The sequence below is a fragment of the Thunnus maccoyii genome, chromosome 12 (genome assembly GCF_910596095.1).
Source record: "Thunnus maccoyii chromosome 12, fThuMac1.1, whole genome shotgun sequence".
NCBI classification, from domain to species: domain Eukaryota; kingdom Metazoa; phylum Chordata; class Actinopteri; order Scombriformes; family Scombridae; genus Thunnus; species Thunnus maccoyii.
This window is the reverse complement of record NC_056544.1, coordinates 25,008,555-25,030,881: the sequence shown is the minus strand read 5'-3', so window position 1 is coordinate 25,030,881 and position 22,327 is coordinate 25,008,555. Positions and strand designations below refer to the sequence as shown.

Genomic DNA, 22,327 nt, shown 5'->3' with positions numbered 1-22,327 from the left:
ATTTGGCATTGCCTGGAGTATAATGTAATGCACACATAATAAGGCGACATGAATATTCAAAATTTACAAGAAATGTTTGAAATACTAAGACAAAGTTCTGAGTTGATAAAATGCTACAACTGTAAAATGCTACATAACAATTAAGTGATACTTGACGAATGATTAAACAGTGATGAATTCCTACAGATCTGTTGTTGATACGTTACACCAATGCAGCGCTACTTTGTCGAAAAACCACGTAAATGCAAATTTGTTTTTATCCACAAAAATATTTTTTTTTTATCATTACATGTGTTGAGTTAGTTTTAAGACTATTATGCTTTTAACTTTATTTAAAAAACCCTGTATTTTTTTCAAAAATCTTTTTCATCCATTTTGCAGATACATGGTTTTAAGACAAACATAGCACACTGCATTGTATCCTTTAGTGCAATCAATGTTAGTGACAGCAGAACCATTTACACATAATGAATACGCTGTAAAATTAAAGAAACAAAGAAGGGAAGGAGGAGGAGGGAAAGAAGGAAGGAATGGAGGAAGGGAAGAAAAGAAACAATTTCCCAATTTTATTTCTAAACATGTTTCGAGGAACCAACAACAGAACAGTACATGATCTGAATTGGAAGACATACAAAGACAAAACTAAGACACAGGCCATGACTGACCACCAACATAGGAAATACAACTGAGATGGGGTTGATGTATCAAATATCACAAGGAGCGTCCAACATCGACTCTGTTAGCGTATGAAAAAGCACTATCAAATAGGAAATCATGGCACAATCAGAAAGTTTCCATCACGTCAACACTCGCAATGATGAACCCTATCGCTGACTGAAACCGAATCGTGTGATCAAGGCACACCCAGGGCCATCCCATCTTATATCATTCTGTTAGATTTTAAAGCACTAGAAAATTATGTTTACTCTCAATATGATACTTTACAGACATATGATACTTTCAGTTTGATATAAGTGTGGAGAAATAAAATTTCATGGTTAAATACAAAATATCTCTTAAAATATTTAAAATATACTTTATTTTGTACATTATGCAAACTGATTAACAATTCGATGATAAAAAAAAAATAAATATTCAGTGAAATGTCTCTTTGCGATACAGATGTATGAACATAGATATATATCATGAAGTAAAGCACCCACCCCCTGTTAAGCGCCCCAAATACCCTGACACGATTCCATATACCTGTAATATGATTTGAATGACACGTTCACATTAAAACTCCTGACAATGGTTCCTACAGGTAGCTCCACTACACCACTGAGCTGTTTGTACAACAATATTGCTCTACGTATCTTTTTTTTGTTTTATATCCATATTTCATTCTTTAATGTTTAGCAAAGTTGCCAACCACCACTTTAACTCAATCCGTGCCTTTATTGCTTCCTGAAATTACCTGGAAATGGGAGCTATACATCGGATTGATCAGGGGACTAACCAGCAACTTCACCTGATCCAACCAGGAAACACACATCTGGTTAAAGAAGGCAACTCTCCCTCTCCAGCGTAGAAACAATGTATTGTATAATAGGTAACTGATCTATCATGTCATATGGTATAGAGTCACTCTTCATTGAAGAGCTTAATGGGCTATGGTTGCAGTGTGTACAAAAGCAATGAGAAAGGGCACGATGTCTAAATTTTAAAAAAGAAAGGCTGATTGATCTCATCTGAAAATCAAAACAGTTCTTGAGCCAGAGACAGTGATGTCCAGTTCTTAAACAGCTGTCGCCTCACCACGACAATCAGATACGCAGTTTATTTTGGTGTAGTTTAAATGCAACGGAACAGGTTTATGACAATAACCTTTCTATGTCTACGTTAGGTTAAACATAAACGCTTACATTCATATCCAGCTCGCCCGTAAACAAACAGATTCGTTCAGTATGCAAAAAATGTCTCGACTGTATTCACAATGGACATTTTAGAAGTTCTAGTATGCACGAAATAATTGCATAATGTCTGCCAATGAGAAAAGCATAGGGAGGATAGAATAGAGAGGACAAGCCGCTACAAGAAGACTAACTAGTAGAAACCCTATAAGAGGTTGGGCTCGAGGATGGAGGACAGATGGGATAGTGGGAAGTCAGTGTGGGAAGGCTGGGGAAGGGTTTCGGGGTGGAAGTTGCCCCACAAGTTAAAGGGGCACCTCCCTTTGGCAGTGGAACAGCACTCTTAGTAGTCAACGCAGCGCCGAGGGTGAGGGTGTACACAATGCTCTTGTCGGACAAGAAGGCCATTTCAGTGTCAAGATGAGATGAAGGCATTCTAGTAGGCAGCCAGGTCACAGTGTTGAAGCTATAAACCTCAGATGGAGATGATGGACGCAGTCTTTCTACACTGTCTCCACTCGGCTGGGATCATGGGGTTCTGAGACGTAAAGAAGAAAATTATTCACTCAAAAAACTGTATTCTATCTTTATCTAGTATTGTTATTGTATACTGACAAAAGCTGCAATATTCATCAGAGTCAAAAATAACTGACTTTTGACCGCACAGTAAAAAAATGTGTTGTGTTTATTCCAGTGAAACAAATGTCAGTGGGTTTAATTTTCAGCACTTGCACTGTGTTTAAGCAGTGACACCATCTTGTGGAAATGTCTTTAACAGCAAGGCCTATATATAGTTACTTCAATTTTGATTACCTGTTACCACCAGAGATAAATGAAAAATGTATTCTTAAGATGCATCCTTATGAACAATTGTGCTCCCATGATTAAATAAAACTTAAACTTTTCTTATGAATTTTTATTTTCATTATGGGTGAGGAAATACCCATAAAGTGTGAAACAATAAGAACTACAATGTGATTTCAGCCATCTCACACAATTTGTGTGTTCCTTTACTGAGTAAACCCTATAACACATTTTGGGTCAAACTGACCCATATAACATACAATGACTCACCTCTCTAATAGCCATATACTTATCATTTTGAATTAACGTCAATAAACACTGAAATTTAAATGTTTAAATGGAATTACTGGTGGTTTAGTCTGCAGTCATCCTAAAGCAAGCATAATACATCTGTGGATATGGAAGTTGTATGTTCCACTGAACAAATATTTTTTATATTTTTTATTTTTTATCTACAGAAACTGCATGAACCACAAGGAAAATAGAACCACAGGGCAAATTAAAGTTTTACTTACTTAATGTTACCCTGATTAATTTTGAGATGGGGGTAATTTTGTTTAGTTGTATGCATGGTCCACAGTTTTGTTTCTTCTAATTTTCTTATCTTACCTGAGAAAGATGACTCCTCATCTTGCAATGCTGTCTCCTCAGAGACTTGCCGTGAATGGGTGACCTCCTCATCATTCTCCTTGTCTCTCTGAGAAGCAGGGATGGGCTCCTCTACTTGCTCGTCCTTGCCCTCCCCCTCTACCTCTGCCTCCCCCTCCCCAGAGTCAGTACTCCTGATGCTGAGGCGCCTCATACGATACATAACGTCCACCTCCCTCATTCTGGCCATGCGCTCAACTGCTACCCGGCCTGGAGAAATAGCCAGCTTATTCTGCAGAGCTTCCATTCGGTGGGAGGGGCCCCTGCTCCTCTTCTCTCCCTCCAAACTTAGAGACAGCCTGCGGTCTAGGTTCGGGGGAACTGAGAGTGGCAGTCTATCTGGTGGAAACTCTGGTAACCCTGGGTGGTCTCGCCCCAAATGGGTCCGTAGACCAAGTCTATGCTCTGGGACAGCAAATGGCTTCTTCTCTTGCTCCTGCTTGTCATCAGGCATTGTATTGTCTTGTTCCTCGCACTCACTTTTCACTTCAGCTGTCTGTTTGTCTGCACTGCCTTCGGGTGTTTCTCCTGTAATGGCTTCTCTCTCTCCCGATTCCACTTCCTTAGTTACTGTTTCACTTACACTCGGTTCCTCTGTGACTTGGGGGTCTGCAGGCACATCAGTTGCTAACATCGTGGATGTGCTGTCCTCTGTAGCTCCATTCGCTGGTATGCTCTCAGCAGGATTAATCACGCACAAATTGTCCAAGTTTTCTACCTGAACATTGTCTGTGTTTTCACCCCCTCCCGCATTTTCCTCCGTCAATGAATGCTGATCCCTTGTTTCAGCACACAGTTCAGACCCTGATTGATTCAAATTTGAGTCTTGGAGCTCCTGTGTTGTATCTTCTGCTGGGCTTTCTAATGCAACGCATTGTGGTGGACTGCCATTTTGATTGGCGGAGCTGTCCGAGCTGTTCTCCTCATGAAGTGGAGGCAATGGGCCCTGTCTCATCTGATTCTCAAGCTCTCTTTTACAAATAGGACACTCCTCTTCTGATTCAGCACTGAGATCTTGAAGAGTCTCTGCGTCATTAGGTTTGGAATTGCCTGCGGACGCTTTATTGACATCCGAGTCTCTAGACTGACGCAAAGCCTGGCATATGTCCTCATAATCAGGAGGACTAGTGAGTGTAGAGGCATCCTGCATTGGCTGTCTATCTGCCCACGGCACCTCTGCTGCTGTGGTGTGCGTTGTTGGACTAAAGTCACAAAGTGGCGTCTCAATAGGCTCATCTGGCAGGTCTAATTTCACTGTTCTGCCATCATTGCTCCGTCTGCGCGAAAGATGCGCAACAACCCTGTATTCTCTAAAGCCTGTTTCCCGAGGTGGGACTGGGAGCTCCTCCCTAAGCTGCTTGCTGAAGGTTACGGACTTTGTTGCAGGCCTGGAGAAGGCGCTCTTGACCTCCCTGTATTCTGGGTCAACAGACCAGCTTACTGCACTGCGCCTAAGGCTGCTGGGCTTGTTGAGAGGTTCTGATGTCAATCGGATTTTGATACGCTCAGGAATTTGAACAGAACCATTTGGGACTTTATTGCTGGCAGTGCCTAGCTCCAAGATGTCTTTGTAGGCCTCATTGAGGTCCTCTATGCACTTGTCAACACTGGGCTGTTTGCTGGGCTGTTTGCTGCTCTGTTGCTGCTGTTGATCCTGGACTTCTTTTTTGATGGTCTCCAGCTCTTTGACAGCATCCCATGGTCGCTGGCTGGCCGGTTTCAGTAAGAACTCAGGAACTTCGAATGACTCCTGCCCACTGTTTGCTGCTGGTTTGGTCTCCTCCACGTTTCCTGAGGGTGGTACTGCTGGCTGCTGAGCTGTGCTCTTGTTCAGCTGGTTGGAGAAGGTGGCGGTCAGGGAGAAAGCGCTGTTGCTTGACAGTTTCAGGCTCTTCACTCCCTTTATAGGAAAACTGAAGGCAGTGCCCACTACACCGCTGCTATCAGGAGGGACTTCAGTGCCGGGAGGGACAGGGTCTTGTTGTGCTTCCTTGTTTTCAGGGGCAGGTTTTCGGGCCTCTGGGCTAGTTTGTGTCTCTTGGTCTCGATACTGGTTTGCAGGCCAGGATCCCGACAGTTTCAGCTCCTTGTAATGGTTTATTTTAGGGGGTCTACAAGGTACTTTTTTAAACATTTTGCTGCTCGCTCTGCTGCTTGTTTTGCTGCTTGCTATGCTACCAGTTAGTGCTTGCAGCTCAGCCTCAGCTGAAGATGTGCTTTGGAGACTTTGGTTTGTTAAATGGCCAGTTTTGTTGTCACTAGGACTGTCTGATGGGTCTGGTGACTTCTCATTGTTGTTATTCTGATCACGGATGGTCCCAGTGAGCTGTGGAGTAACAGGGACAGACACCAAACAAAAAATTGTCTCACTAAGTCTCTTTTTTAGATTCTTGGTTTTGTCTTTCTCTGGTTGTTCAGGTTGTTCCACCTTTTTTACTTCTGTCACAGTTTCAGAGACACCCTGGTCAGCCGGCTTGCATGGGGGAGGTGGTGGTTTACCCAGAATAGATGAAGGAAAAAACTGACTACGGTTTTGCTCAGGACCTACACTGTCACTTTTTTTGTTCATTGCCCTGTTGCACCATCGATTACTGCTGTCATTGTCATTGAGAGCTGTTTTGCGGCTGTCAGTATTGAGAGCTGGCCCCTGTTGGGGAGGAAAGGCACTATCATGTGTAGATTGTCCTAAAATCTTAGCGGACGGATTCTCTTTGTTGATGTTACGGATCTTGTCTGAGTCAATGAGAGAATTTCCGCCAGGCCCTCCTGAGATTTGCTTCCCTCTTGGGTCTTCAGTAGGTAATTGACGTGCATGACCTGGTTGTTCTTCATGTCCAGAATGTACCAGTTTTCGATAGGACGCTCCACGGTCTCCATAATATTCTAGCCATGAACTACTTGCCTGTCTGGAAAACCACCTTCCAGGATCTGAGCTGGGCATCTGCAGAGCTTCCGCCCTCCATCTTAGGTTTGCCATTTCATTGCGATTGATTGAAACTGCTCTTGGGGGTGGGGCTCTTTTATAAGATGGGGGTGGGATGTAGCCAGGGGGCTCCATTCCAGAGAGGGAGTGTTGTGCGAAATAGTCTTGTCTCAGGTCCCCACCCCTTGGATAATAGATAGACCTGTCTTTTTGTTTGGCACCCTGGTCTATAGCAAGCATTTCTGCGCTACCCCTAGTCTGCTGGTGAATCTCATATGACGGAGGCTTTAAAGGCCTGCTGAACCTGGGCTTTGGTAAAAGTGCAACATGGCTGCTTGGCCCGGCATTCCTGCCCCATCGGTCCCTGCCTACAGCACTGTAGATATACCTACTATAGGGTCCAGAGAAGACAGTGCTGTTTATCCTCTGTTGTCTGTCAGGTAGGCTTGGTCTGGATGGAATGAGATCTCTGCTGTCAGTTCCATCAGGTGACAAAACTCTGGGGAGAGACTGAGACTTTGCTTTAGTTCTAGGGTGAAAAAAACCCTCAGGTGTCCTCAGACGGTACTGGTCCTGAGCCCACCTCTCCCCGTCCCCATCCGACAACTGCCTTCCCAGGCCCACAGCAGGCCTCCACTCCTCTGTACCAAGGCTCTGGCACTTCCTCTCCCCAGTCACCCTTAGCTGACAAGGGGCTGCGTCTGGGTCTCTCAGCCAGGAAATGTCCTCCCATAGCTGCTGCGCATGCCGCTCTGCCCTGTGTTCCTCTGCTGCAATTAGGGCCTGTGGCCTCCATGCCCCAGCAGAGGCCCTCAGCTCCCTGCCATCAGCATAGTCCAGGAGAATGCTGAAGTCCTGGCCTCGCCTCCGCCAGTAGGAAACATCCCTCTCGTCATGGCTTAGCGGTTCTGAATAAGTCAAACTAGGAACATCATAGAACCTATAAAGACAGAAAAGCTCAGTGTTAATAAGACAGTTACTATGTACAGAGAAAGAGTGAGTTGGACTCTAGATCTAGGAAATCTTGCAAACACTTTTTCATATTTTTCTGGGTGTAGTTACAATAGTTGCCCAAAAAATTAATGAGTCAACAAATGAAAGAGCATGATCTCAGTTTTTATGATAATATAAAACATCAACTGTATCCTCTTAAGATTTTACAATTGTTACAAGTTGCATGTCCATCCCAGTTTCAAGCCTGTGTTTTGGCTTTGGCAGTATTGGCTTTCCTACACAACTTAATCGAGGAGAGCCAACACATACAGTATGAGACAGAAGTGCTTAAGTCAGCTGCTCCCAAGTCCCTTGAAGACACCATGAAATTGTGATGCTACTGCAATATGATCTGCATATTAAATTGTGCTGACCTTATCTTGGAAGCTGGTCATCTGGACAGCGACAGTGGTTCTTAAAGAAAGTCTAAGTAAAAACACCTCATTACCTGATTTCACACAAAAGCAGAAGCATCTCTCTCCCTCTGTTTAATTGATCACATAATTCAATTAGCAAGATAGGAAATACAGTATGACCTACCTATAAACGATAAACATTTAAAGCAATCAGCTTTGGGAGACGGTCACAACAAGAGAGCGTTTTTGATTGTTGCTAGGGAAAATAGGTAGTATCACAAGCATTTCTACAATTTATCAAATGCTTGCAGAAACTAACATCAAATGGCAACTGCATGACGAGTTACTGTTGGCATGTTCAAAACAGCGGTTCCACTGTAGTGTGATAAAGCAGTGCCGCCTGAAGATAATTTTAGTTATGGTTCCATATTTACCTCTTAGGTGCAAGATATAGCTGTAATACATGTTCCACTGCCAAAACAATTATTTTAGAAGTAACATACCTAATCATAACAGATTAAGTCTAAAAATCAGAGCTGCACTTCTTTGTGTGCAAAAGGGCCATTTTGTTAAATTGCACCATAATTTTAATTTTCTAATTTTCTTAAGCAGTTGTGGTAATTTTCTTGTTGTGGTGGAGCGGCACTGCTGAATGAAGCAGAGGAAATACCCCATGACTATCCCCAAGTCATCAGTCACATCCAAGCATGTTTTAAGCCACCTTGATGACCGTCAGTTATAATGAAATGAGGGAGTGTGGTTTGAAATCCTTGTTGGAATTCAAATGTAACAATTGGATCTTTCAAAAACAATAAATCAATCATTGTATTTTCCTCAGGGTAGGTGATTCATATTTATAAAACAACCGCATAAGGCCAGTGATTTGCAGTTAGCAGTTCCATAAAAAACAGAAAAAATATATCATAAAAACATATTATGATATGTTTGTAAAATATCCAGTCTAATCAATAATAAAAGAGAACTCAAAAAATGAATGAATAACAATTAGCCTTTATAAGAGCTCCATCTCATATCTGCACTGCACTAAATCACTGTGTTAGTCACTGTACTCATTCATTTAGCAGCAAAGTCAATGGATCATCCTCAGCAGCATATGCTACTGTATGGCTGAGGGGAGCCGCACTGTGCACACTTGCCCAGCAACATGCTTACATCACAGAGCACGTGCTGGGCGTGATTCAGTGTGCCAGTGTTTACAGTGGAGTGATTACGCGCCTGTCTTGAGGCATGTTCAGTCCTCCTCAGTTTGCTCACTGTCTAGTGCTGCTGTTTACATCTGCCTGCCTGGTAGACGCTGTGGAGACGATACTAGTGCATGGGTGGGCTCCACAGAGACACAAGCTACCCCTCTGTTCAGGCATGCAAACAACTTAAATGAGTGCAAAGGCACCTTTCATAATTCCTCATATCCCAGCATACGATATGTCAGCGGTGCTGCTGCAGCCACAGTGTTCTGCAGCTCAGGAAGGAGGGGAAAGGGAAGAGGAGGAAAAAAACCCTGCGCAGTGCAGACTCGGTTTTGCATGCAATACCGAAGGGCCCCAGTGAGAAAGGGGAAGAGGGAAAAAAATGGAAGGTAAAGGGTGTGGGGGATCGCAAAAGAGAGGGGGGAAAAAAAAGAAAACTCACCCACTATCTGTGGCAAGAGAATCACCCAAGGGCTGAGCGTCTAGGATACCGATGCCGGCTTCTTTTCTCCTTTGGTTCCTTTCCCCGCTCTCGTTGTCTGTGGCGGGGTAGCCCTTCACCAGTGCCTGCCTGCTGCCATAGATGCCTGTGATAGATGCCCCCCGGTCTGCCTCATACCCGTTCAGTGTCCCCCGGCCAGCCCTGTTGTCCACAAGTTCACGCTGGCAATCAGCAGGGCGCTTGTCATAAGGCGTGGCAGACGGAGGACCGCTCTTGGGCAATTTATATCCATGCGAAATGAGTAGGTCCTCCACGCTGTACATGGTGGTGTCTCTCTCACTTCTGGGCAGGAGGGCAAAGGTGGGTGTGTTGCCTTATGCGCAGTGCTGCTGGTGGAAGCTGGAGCACGGTTGCTCAGCAGAGGCCATCACTGAGGGGAGCACAGGGGAGGGAAGAGGTAACATGTGAACAGATTATTTCAGCATGCACCTAAAATGAGGATGTGTGATTTTCAACGCACTAGCTGATGTCAGAAAACACATGTTTGCGTTTCCTTTCAAGATGTGTTAATGCATTACTTTTTTCAGCCTGAGCTATGTTGCAAGCTTGTCCTAAAATAAACACGGTCATTATTGTGTGTCCAAGAGTGACTCTAGAATGTACAACTTCAATTTTAACAGTGCATATCACAGAAATTATGAACTCATCCTTTCTTAGTCTGTAGTACAGTCCAGGTGATATCTCCTAGTTACACCCTTGGCTCGTCCTAAAGACATTTTATCATCTTTCCAAAGTGTCTAAAACCATTGTCTCGCATAAGAGGTGCTAAATTGAGAGCTGTTCTCATCCATTAAACCACTGCCTATAATTTCTCTATTTGTCTGGTATAAATACAGTGGAAAATGTGATTAACCTCAGCACAAGCAGGTTCTCGGTGGATAGGTTCAGTCAATACAATCACTGCTCTCCAGAAACTTAGAGCAGCGTCTGGGCATGTGGATTAATATAAGCATGTGAACATTCAATGCTTCACTTCTAATATGCAAGAATAACTGTATTTGTTCACAGAAACTACAAAGAAATTCCTCAACATTAATTAAAAACAAAATATAGATAAGATTGCCTACTCTTAAAGTAATCTCTACCAGTATATATATATTTACCATCCCCCCGTAACTCCTTACTGCAACCGCTCTGTATGCCCACAGACATAGAGAAAATGGAATATTCAGTGTGCATTAATGTACATAATGTATACCACCCTTTGCCTCTGGGCTGTGTGTCAGTATACATGGTGTAAGTTCATAAGTTACCAGTATTTCTTCTGTAGTAATGGCGTCAGGAAAAAAATATGGTACATTTATTACTTGTAATTAAAGTGATTCAGCTTCTGATTCATAAAATCCAGTTCAAGGTTCAAGTCTAACTTGCAGTGTCAGTGTTATAAAAGTTAACAAAAAACTGCAATGAACACGAAAGTGAAGTGTAAAGTTTTAAGCCCCTGAGAATGTGGCTTTTTAATCATCTTAAATGTTTCTCTGCAGCGTAAAATGATTATGTCTAAATATTCAACGATTAATATTCATAAATAAATATCCTTAGTTGTTATTTATTAAAAGTTAAACACTCAAAAATTCAACTAATCTACTTCATCAGGACTGTGTGGGTGTGGTTTGATCAGATTTGATTGACAGTGCTGGAAACATAAGCAAACAATCACATCATCATCACTTTTTGATTCAAATGTAGCTGTGATTGGTGCACAGACATACATCACATCACCTTTTCCTACCGAGCTCTGCCCACAATAACTGATATAACATGATTTCAGCTTTAGTTACAATGTCATATCTCAGCCCTTATACAAATGTATATATTGATAATTCCCTCTGGACAAGTATATTCTGATGATCATTTTGTATTTATTTCTTTATTTATTCTATGACAAACACTTTGTAACCAAACCAACCAAATTTAAACTTTCCAGGCCACCACACCAGGCGTGGCCATCGCTAAGTCAGTTCAACAACAAAGCAACCAAGTTATTTCTTAAGTTTTCAGACTAATTAATCTGCCAGTTACTGTCTTTATTAATAAATGAATTGTTTGGTCTATGAAAAGTCAGAAAATGATGAAAAAGGCCCATCATACTGTCATCAAACAGCTTTTTTTTGTTCAACCAACAGTCCAAAACTCAAAGATATTCTGTTTGCAATCACGTAATACAAAGAAAGGCAGTTTTGCTTGAGAATTAATGTATTTATACTCAAATATTATCATATATTATACTCTATACCTTTATACTTGGACACAAACTAAATTTTTCTGTTAAGTCTGTTCTCCACTCTGAGTTCCTATACAGAGTGTGTGTTCGTGTGTGTGTGTGTGTGTGTGTGTGTGTGTGTGTCTTTTGTGATGTGTATATGAGTGCACAAGCAGCCCTGCCTGTCTGATATATTAATTAGTGGCTATAACAGTCTGTCCTGCCTGGAGATGACAGTGGATGGCTTATAAAACAGTAACGCAGTGATCAAAGGCTTTGCACACATTAGCATTTTGGCTAATCGTGTTTGGACTTGGATAGTGGCTCACTATTCATTTTCCATTAAAAAGGTGTCACTTAAAGGACAAGTACAGTGTTGAATCAAAGACGTTAGCGTTAGACTAGACTAACATACCACTAGTCACTTGAAGTTATGGAGATTCTTTGACAAATTGTTCACAGAAAAGATATTTATTTATTTTCCTACTCCATCTCTGTTGTATTTATTTACAGACCATGGAATAAACTGAACTGAGAAGTATTTTAATGTGATCCAAAGACACACAGATTAATATCTGACACCAAACATTACACAGACTGAAAACAGTTTACAGCGCTACAGTAAGCACCACACCTGCAGTACTACTTCTCTGGAAGTTTCCCAAGACAGAATACTTGTTGTTGCAGTGTCTTGAGTTTTCCCCAAAGTATGAACAAAATGCACTGGTTTCATATTTACCATAAGCAGCAATACCAACAAATCAATGTATTTAAATCAGCTTATACGATACTTCCTTGTGTCCTCTTTCATGTAAGTGACAGACTTTTAATGATAGACCAATACAGTAAAAGACTAGGAACTGGAAACAATAAATATTCATATGATAATATAGAATGACTTTGTTTTACATCTTTGCTAAATTTTACATATAACTTCTCAACTGGCAATGCTAATTGGGTGTAACAGTAACCAAACAGGAAAAGAGTCCCAAAAAAAAAGTTTAAGGTAAATTCTTTTCTTGCTCTGTCTACATCAACAACGCAAAAATATCTATTCTAAACAAGATCATTTCATTCGAATGGATTTGGAGAAATTCTCTCCTCTTCTCTTGACCTTAAGGTGACCTTAACATTTCTCACTCCATAACTTTGTCCACTTTGCAGTTAGGAGTTGCCTCTAGCCTGGGAGCTTATTTCACACCGTATGAGTCACTGTAACACTTCATATCAGCCCATAGCCTACAGATAACTAATACAGCTGAGCAGAAAATCTCCACTTTAAAACCACACTGTGCATAACCATATTTTCAAGGACAACATATGTGAAAATGGATTATCCAATTTATGAATGGTATTGTAACTTCACTGACTAGACAAGCTTATGCGGAGCCTAAAATAACATCCAAAAATCAGCATGCTGAAATCGGGGCTTCTGATGTATAAGTCCTCCAACTATTCCTGGCTCTTCAAGTGGAGTGAATAGGTAGTGTGATAAATGCAGCAAAAATCAACTCAAGGGCTTCTTGAATTAGCCAAATCCAGGAGCAGTCGTGACCAGTAAAGATTGATTCTACGTAAAAAAAAAGTGGCTTCCTTTAACACTGACTTTTATCAGAGGGAACCAGAGTGAACTATACACACAGTAGTCCCTTTTTTGACAAGGTCACAGCTTCAAATGATTGCAGTGGGAATATGGCACATGAGCCTTTTTTGCATAGCAACAACAAAACTGCCATAATAAATTACAACAAAACAAGATTTTTTACATTAGCATTGTTGATATCCTTTATTAGGAATACGATGGGGGTTTAAATGTGAGGAGAACTAACAATAACAGCGGCTGTAAAAGTTGTTTTTGAGGTCATTCATCAACTGATAATTGCTGCTATTAAAGAGCTGAGTCCTTTTTATGCATTTGGAAACAGGAATCAATTTTAATCTGCGGTGATAACTCTCATGTGCAGCACTAAAAAACATAACTTAAACTGAAGGGGGGGAGGGGGCTGAGTCTAAATTTACTTTGAACTTTTTAAAAATGTAGTTTTATTGACCATCACCCACCAAACCATTATCCTCCCTTGGGGAGCTGAGGAAGGGGGGGAGGCCCCCCAAATGTACAGCCAGGCCTAGCAGTCTGCATGCACAGGTAGTGGCCACTGTAACACATCAGCACTAGCAGGCAGCACCACCCTAACTGCTAAGGGAGTGTACCTACATCTTACCTAGTGACAGAGAAAACAGAGCGCCACAGCTCAGCCTATTCATAAAAAAAAACTGCTTATGCAAACTCATTTAAATTACAAGTTCAGCATATGTATGATTAAGAGTACTTTGTGTTAACTAAGTCCATCTGATTTTACGAAAAACATCTTCCTCACTATTTTTTTCCTCTGAATAACTCAATGTATTAATGATTTGAAATAGATCCGTTGTATCATAACACATAGCTATCAATAATATATGACTATTGTAGGAAGAACTGTCTATGCATGGATACAGTATGACCTACTACAGCCTTGCTATAGCCTACTGCAATATGGCACAGCCTACATAAAATTGACTGCTATGAAATGATTTTTCAAATCAGCTTCCAATACCTGCTTCGCCCCCTTGCCGCAAGTCCAGCGCCTACCAGAAAAAAAGAAAAAAAAAAAAAAAAAAACCTCTACCTGCACGCACTGTAAGTTGAAAAATATAGTCAGCGGTCATGTTTTGACGAAAGCTGCTTGGCCAAATCATAACCCCGTTGCAAATTTTTCCCCGAGAAATACATGCAGCACAGCAGCGAGCGCACATCCCCGCCTCGCCACCACAACCACCACAACCAGCAGCAGCAGCAGCAGCAGCAGCGGCTCCTCAGCGCTGGTTGGTGTGTCGAAGGGCGAACATTTTGAGGTGTGTGCAAGTTGACGCGCGGCTAACGGAGAGGGTTTTTTTTTTTTTTTTTTTTTGCAGATGCGTCTTCGCTGACTGTGAGTGTTTACCAAGACCCGCTGCCCTGCGCTACCGTGGAGGCTACGTGAGCAACACAAAAAAAAAAAGAAAAAAAAAAAAAAGACACAGCAACCCCTCCCTAGAAATAAACCAGTGTAGGCAGAGCAGGGAATATCATGCAGCAAGGATGCCATAACATTGCAAAAACGAATAAGGGCGTAGCGACAGAGAGACGCATACCTGGGAAGATGCTTGGCGCGGCCGTCGCAGTTCCCCTGCGCCCAGCTTCAGCTGCTGAGACTGAGAGCACTGCACAGAGCCTGAGCCGAGCATGCCTATTGGTAGGCAGAGACGCGCTGGTTGCTGGCTGCCTGGACTGGGCTCTCCTCACTACAGCTGAGGTGGGGTGGGCTCTTCACATGCAAGCAGCAGCTACAAGAGAGGGATGTCAGAATGGTTTCTTCCAAACTGTTTCTCCTAACTTTGCTTTTTTTTTCATAGCAACAGTCTTTTTTTTTTTTTTTTCTCTCATTCAATCTGGCATATTGACTTGAATGATAACGACAGATATGTGGAGCAGTGAGGCGCATGTATCTCCTGTCTCACACACACACACACACACAGGTTTGGCACATTAAACCCTCACAGGAACACACCTTATGCATTTCTACAAGAAAGGTCAGTCATTGCTTGGGCTCATTTTTGCTGCATTACTCAATTTCCCAATGAAGACTCCCATCTCCCAGTGACAAATGTCTATATAAACACCCATGTGTCCTATTCCCATCCTGTTAAGTTTTAGATGTGCAGTATGGCAATGAGCAGCACCGCGCCCTTGGTGATGTTGATGACTCGTCACTGTGTGTGTCCCCCCTCCCGTCCAATGCCAAGACAGCTTGGCTAATTAAATGTGCTGGGCTCAGGCCTTCCTGTGCCAACTGTGACATGCTGCACTCTGAGGGATCCCTTGTTCGGAGGAGTGACGGGGCAACGCACACGTCCCAGATCTACTCACTGATGAAGAAGTGTTGTAGCCTGACCTCTGGGGTTTTGTAAAACTTATCCAAGGGTTTAATGGACATACATGCTTTTTTTCATAGTCATGCCTGGCCGTCAAGATACTCCTGGACACTGAGCCGCTCAAAAAGTTTTTAAAAAATGTCCATGATGGCTTTTTAAATCAAATATTGTCACATGATTCATCTGTATGTCTGATAAAACCCAAAAACCGTAAAACTAAAACAGTCATTGGAGACATTTTTCTTACACTCCACCACTGAGAAATGATGACCAGCTCATTTGGTTGCAGCTGCCGTGGTTGACAAAGCAAATAAACTCTGCTCAGAGCAGAGGGAGTGCAGAACAAGTAGCCAAGATGCCTTGACCCATTACAGGCCTTATTCTAGGACACCCGGCTGTCAGACTGATGATATATGACGCACCTGGCTGACACTGGCCCCAAAGCTAACCTGAGTGTTGCTAACTGCAGCTGATTTTCATTCCAGATTCATTCGAGCGCACATTATCAAAACCTATAGCTGAATCTGGAAGCCATACATGTTCCAGAGACAACTCATATCAAGACTCAGCCAAGGCTGCTGACATTCTGCTATGACTGTGTTTCACATCATTGTTATGCATAAAACTCAAAAACTCTGCTGTCTTTCCAACACTTTAAATAGGATTTCAGTTACTTCTATCTGCTGTGAGATGTGCTGTACAATATGCTGTAAGTTTTGTATTTCAGTCTTATGCTCTGCTCAAAGATAGAGCCTTGTTCATTTAATTTACAGATTTTCCAGCTATTGTTTTATCTCCTCTGGCCACTGCCCAAAATACTTAACACTAAGATGTGTGGTTGTGTACATGTGTGTATGAGGGTTTAGCTTTGTGTGTGTGTGTGTGTGTGTGTAAAAAGCTGACAGATCCGGTTGTCACTACGTGGAAATGTCCACATGTTTAATTTATTGGATGTCCCATATCTAAAATCCTTTTCTATTTATGTAATATCAGTCGTAAACTGCAACAGATGTTTTCCCTCACTCTAGATGCTGACTGTGATAATGTGAATATGCGTGAAAGATAATTGTGATGTATATTCTTGAACTGGTGATGTTGGTTTGTTTGCTTCCATTTTTGTCATTTCCGTGAAGAAACTTCCTGGATGTGTGACAAAATAATCTCAATTGAGGATCCACTTACTAGCTTTTGCAAACTTTGTCAGTGAAATTACGCTGATGAGGACAGTGAAATATGATTGAAAGCTCAGGAAAGGCTAGTAAGTGGACCTCGAGTTAAACATTTTTTTCATACATACTGATTCTAAGGTCAACGAATGAACTTTCTTGCTTAAGAGTTTTTAGTTTTTTATAGAGTTTGACTCAACAATACATTCTCACATGCTACTTATAATTACCACTGGGAGGCTGATGTTTTACAATGAATAATGTGTTAAATAAATGAATAAGTCAGTGAAGTTTTCACTGAATGACAACAAAGGATACAATACCTTCATTTGATCAAGATGACAAGACCTTAGATGGAGATGACCTCCATGTTTTTTCAAAAATCCTCTTTTTGTGCAAATCAATGTCGTCAGATTTATTTATCTTCTTCGACATGTTCTCCTCGACCTTAACAATCTCCTGGCATCACAAGTGTTAACTTGGAAGATCACACATTCATAAGCAAGACAATAGAGCTCTACAGTTTGATGTTCTTCAACCAATTTTGAGCCATGAAGTTCCTCACTAGATTTCCAAAGGAGCTTTTATTAATGCAGAAAAAAAGGTCATAAGCATAAAGTATTTGCTCAGCCACAAAGTAAAGTATTTCACATTTGGTTCTATGAAATTATTCATACCTCTTAATCTCCCACCTGTATATTTTAAAGCTTTCAGTGTATATCAGTAGTTCAAATTGAGATTTGAAAAGAAATTTCACATTTCTGATTTAATTCACACAGGACCTCAGCAAACTGAGGTATAATCAATAAATTAGGATTTAGGTTGGATTTAGGTTTACTGCTATCTTACACCTGGACGAACATTTAAGAAAGTCTAACTACATAACCAGTGAAAAACTTTGAAACCTTCTTCCTACAAAGTTCAGCTTTATCTCACTATATGCATCATCATATGTCCTGTAGATTCAATCAATGAGTGTATTGGTAGACCACTGTTACAATGTGTTTGATATAAAAAGCTTTCTACCATACAGTCAAGGCCCTGCCACTGATAGGCTACCATAACATACACCATTTGGCAGACACTAGTGTCCAGTGTGCCTTTTAGTACTTGGGTGCATACTTCTTTTGTAGAGCGACTTTCCAAAGGGAGCTAAAGACCTGACAGACAGAGAGTTATTGACCTGCTGCATGTTTAGCGCTAATCTTAAGTTGTTAAAGAGCTTAAAGAGTCTTGTTCTCATGCTGAGTTTGACTCTGATGCATCTTGATCTTTGCCAGAACTGGATGTTTTTCCTGCATGTATAAAACCATAACGATAGTCAATGTTTTTTGGATGTTTTACATATTTTCTTCCCATCATCATTAAAAAGTTAAGGGATTTCACATGTGCAATCTTAGTGGTGTGACGGGCTTTAACTTAAATGCATTGATAAGTACATTCATATACACGGTGTATAGTAACATATGGAAATAAAAGGAACCCCAGCTATGGCTATACGCCACTGGTGATATAAAGAAACTTACTGTAATTTATGCCTCAGAATGGAGCTGAATGTTGAATTTCCAAGTTCCTTCTTGAGCCTGGAAACAGCAGATGACAAAACAATTTCAACTCAAATTTCCACTCTTTCTCAGCACTTTAAGGATTGAAAGATTGAACGCTCCAGAGCTGCAGTAAATGGACCTCGAGATGAGATCGTTTTGCCAATAGCTATATGTTGTTTCTTATAAGTATTGGCCTCGATCCTGAGTAGTCCTCTAACACACTTTTCTCTGATCAAGACTTGATCTCGATCCCCTTTAGACCTCCTCTAGACTCAAACGTGACAGGATGCGGTTTATATCTGCCTGCTGTGGCAGTGTGATATAGAATTATGTTATTTGGCACACAGAGAATTACTTTGCCATTTCCATAGCCCATCATGTTGCCTCCTGCATGCTACAGTGGGTGGTCTAACACCTTCAGTATATCGGTTCTGCTCTACTTCAGATGGCAGGCTGACTTTTACTTGCTTTTAATTCACTGATTTTACAGTAATTTGACTAAAGGCTCATAGAAATGTTATAAAAGAAGCTGCAAGAAGACTGTGGAAGTCAGGAGGCCTCCTCTAGTACTGATAGAAAGCTTGCACAAAAAAGTGTACCCTGAAATCCAGTTGATGTTTCTTAAAAAATAAGATTAATGATTCCTTTAGAAGTTTTATTTAGTCAAATGAGAGCATAAGTAACTGGCTTTCCATTAAAAAAATCTATATATTGATTGAATTTTGCACTTTAATTGTGCTTATTCTTAGAGCAGCTGTTAGCCGGAGGTGAATATCTCACTTTAAATTGAACTCATTACACATACAAGAGGTGTTGCTGCATGTTTTTCCCATCAGCGATACAGCAGGAAGAAAGATCTGGCTAAGTTGTTTGAGACGTGATGAAGGTTGGTGGCTTTGGAGAGTTTTAGTGGAGCCTTGTGGTTCTTGCAGTAAAGGAAATGGTCATGAATATGTACAGTCAGCAGGAAAAATAATCAGTGCGGCACTGTGACTTTATAAATCACTAGTAGCCTACATAATAAAACATAATCATTTCCACACCTGGATGTAGAAGACCAGTGTGTAGGATTCAGTGGCATCTAGCAGTGAGGTTGCAGATTGCAACCAACTGAATACCCCTCACCTCCCCTTCCAAGCGTGTAGGAGAACCTACGGTGGCAACGAATCTCACAAAAAACGCAGAAGGCCCTCTCCAGAGCTACTGCAGAAACATAGTGGTGCAACATGGCGGGCTCCCTATGTAGATATAAAGGGCTCATTCTAAGGTAACGAAAACACAACGATTCTTAGTTTCAGGTGATTATACACTAAAAACATACTTATCGATATTATATTCTAATTCTGCCAATAGATCCCCCTGATGTCTTAAAAACAATTACAAGTATAGACCTGCTATAATGTTTTAAAATACTTTATATGTTATTCTAAGATATTCTAAGCTTTCTGGCAGGCACAACTTTCCACATTTCTCATGTATCTGTTCTGATTTCCTATGTAGTTTTACATAAAGGGTTTTGGTCAAGCATCTTCTGACCAAAACTTCTTGCAAATAACAGTTGAACACCACATTATATTATCATATCTGAGATATATAAATTATTTTTCAGTATTCACAAATACATTATAGGCATTTGGCTACTAAATCAATAATAAATATAAAGTTGAATTATCACCTCCAACAGTATCACATACATACATTTTCATATGTATGTTACATATAGATTAAACTGTATGATTCATTCTTTTTTATACTCATCAAACCATTCAGTGACTCTTGGTGCCCTGTAATGAAGCATCAGCATCCCTCATGTTTCTGCACTCCACATTTTATTCGGGTTTTCCTTTAATTTGACACCCTTCTGTATTTAAGATGAGATGATTCAAAAGCAGCTTCTAATGTTCAGGTTTATTGGGTTACATGCTCATCACATGAAAAAAGTTGACAATCCAAAAACTGATTGGGTGCCCTGAACTTCATCAGCTTATATAATGCTACTGTAAAGCACTTTGTAACAATGTTAAGAAAAGTGCTATATAAATAGTTTATTATTATTATATGTTATTCTTTAAATTCTCTTCTCCTCCTCCTCCTCCTCCTCCTCCTCTCTCCAGACTGAAACAAGACTGTCATGACTTCCCTCCATCAAGAGAAACATTGATTTCGGCTCAGTGGGGATCATGCAAAACAGCCTCTCATTAAAATCATAATTAGAACTTGAATGGCACATGGGGTTCAACTCTGGGGCGAACTGAAAATCACTGGAAACTATTAAACTTGCACTTAGCCTCTCACTCCCAAACAGAACGTGCCTGATCCTGGTTATGACTTGTGCAACGTGAGGTGAAAGCTAACGGCGTCATCACTTCTGCAGAAGCCACATGTTTTGAATCAAATGTACTTTCTGCTTTATTTTGGCATATACCAAATTAAGTCTTTTTTGGGACTTTATTGGTCACTAAAATGGTAGTTTTGTAAGATTTTGGAGTTACTTTTATTGTGAGATGTAATAAAAAAATTGAAAACATGTCAATTTGAAAACCATTGTGACTTATTTCTCAATGTCAAGGCCGTTCGTTCTTTCCCACGTGAAGGTCACCGCTGTGCATCTTCTTCATCATCATCTGTTCTTACACAAATATGAGACTCAGATGTCACATTAACTCTCTGAAAATCCTCATAAAGTCCCTTATCAGTTGTGAAGATCCAGTTCAAACAACACGTAAACACACACACACACACACACGCACACACACACACAGGCACACACTCTGCCCTCTCCCTGTCCCCAGCCCCGGTTACCTAGGAGACAGCTGAGACGGGGACCCCATCTCATTACACACCAATAGGGCTGTGTGACTGGCTGGAGGAGGGAGCGTGGGATCTTTATCGCCATCTATCAGCCAAAACGGAGAAAGACATTTCTTTTTTTTTTTTTTCTTTTTTTTTTTTTTGAAGCAGTGATTCTGCCTGGTAACCCAATATGCTGACTTCTCCATGGTGCTGAGATCCAGCCCTGAATCTCTAATGACGTACATGGCATTATGACGCTTTACACAAAGACAACGATAAAAAGTTTAATAAGGGGCCATTAGTCTGATAGTAAGTTACAAGATAATCAGTGATCAATTGTATTAAATGAGGACAAAATTTGTTTTTATGTTTAATGCAGCAAAGTGACTTAAGGTTTTTAAACCATTTTTACAGAGTAGCTCCACTTGGACCAAATAACATTAAAATCGCAACTATAATAATTATCTAATAATATGATAATGTAACACTGAGGAGACAGAATATTTGATTCTTCACATACATTTTGTTGCCAAAACTTCTGTAGTTTTACTTAACTATAACTGTGAATTCAGGATTTTTACTTATAATAAGAGAAGAGCTGCAATGATCCATTAGTTGATCGAACTATTTTTAATGATCGATGAATCGTTTTGGGTCATTTTTTAAGCAAAACATTACAAAAATTCTCTGGTTCCAGATTCTTAAACTTGATTATTTTCTTTAGTCCTTTCTGTTCATAAACTGAATATTTGGGTGTGGACTGTTTGTCGGGACAAAACAAAGATATTTCAGGTTGCATCTTGAGCTTTAGGAAACAGTGATTGACATTTTCTGACATTTTATAGACCAAACAGCTGATCATGAATTACGAAAATAATTGCCAGATTAATCAATGAAAATAATCATTAGTTGCAGCCCTACATAAGAGTATGTTGATGCTACTTTTATTTAAGGAAATTATGTGAAAGGTGCCCTGAGATGACTTTTGTTGTGATTTGGTGCTATACAAATAAAAATTGATTGATTGATTGATTGATTGATATGAATATTTCCTTCATCTCTGCACCTAAATTATTATATTTCTGCAGCAAATATTATACAAAATACAATCTGATCAAGTTCAATAGGAGAAAATTCATTAACTTCATTAATTGGGTTCAATGTTCAATGCAGATCTTGCAGATCCTTCATAATGGAGTTTTAAAAAATAACCCTCTGTACAAGAAAGTAGTCTACTGAAAATCCTAATGATCAATAGCTTCTCTCTCAGTATCTGCTCATCTAAAAACATCCTCACATGGAGTCAAAACAATATAAGAGTCGTGATTTTGAACAACACAGATTAGATTTGGCGGATTACTCCATTATGTTAGTCAG

The 22,327-nt window shown here is 40.6% G+C and overlaps 1 protein-coding gene across 1 annotated transcript; it reads right to left on the bottom strand.

Moving 5' to 3' along the window:
- Positions 1-1,199: 1,199 nt before the first annotated feature.
- On the bottom strand, positions 1,200-14,115 carry LOC121908885 (junctional protein associated with coronary artery disease). Its single transcript, XM_042429178.1, has 4 exons — positions 14,088-14,115; positions 9,228-9,657; positions 3,267-7,168; positions 1,200-2,391 (listed from the first exon to the last, which is right to left on the bottom strand). The coding sequence occupies exons 2-4, from the start codon at positions 9,548-9,550 to the stop codon at positions 2,357-2,359; spliced, it is 4,260 nt and encodes a 1,419-aa protein (XP_042285112.1). The 5' UTR covers positions 9,551-9,657; positions 14,088-14,115; the 3' UTR covers positions 1,200-2,356.
- Positions 14,116-22,327: the final 8,212 nt, after the last annotated feature.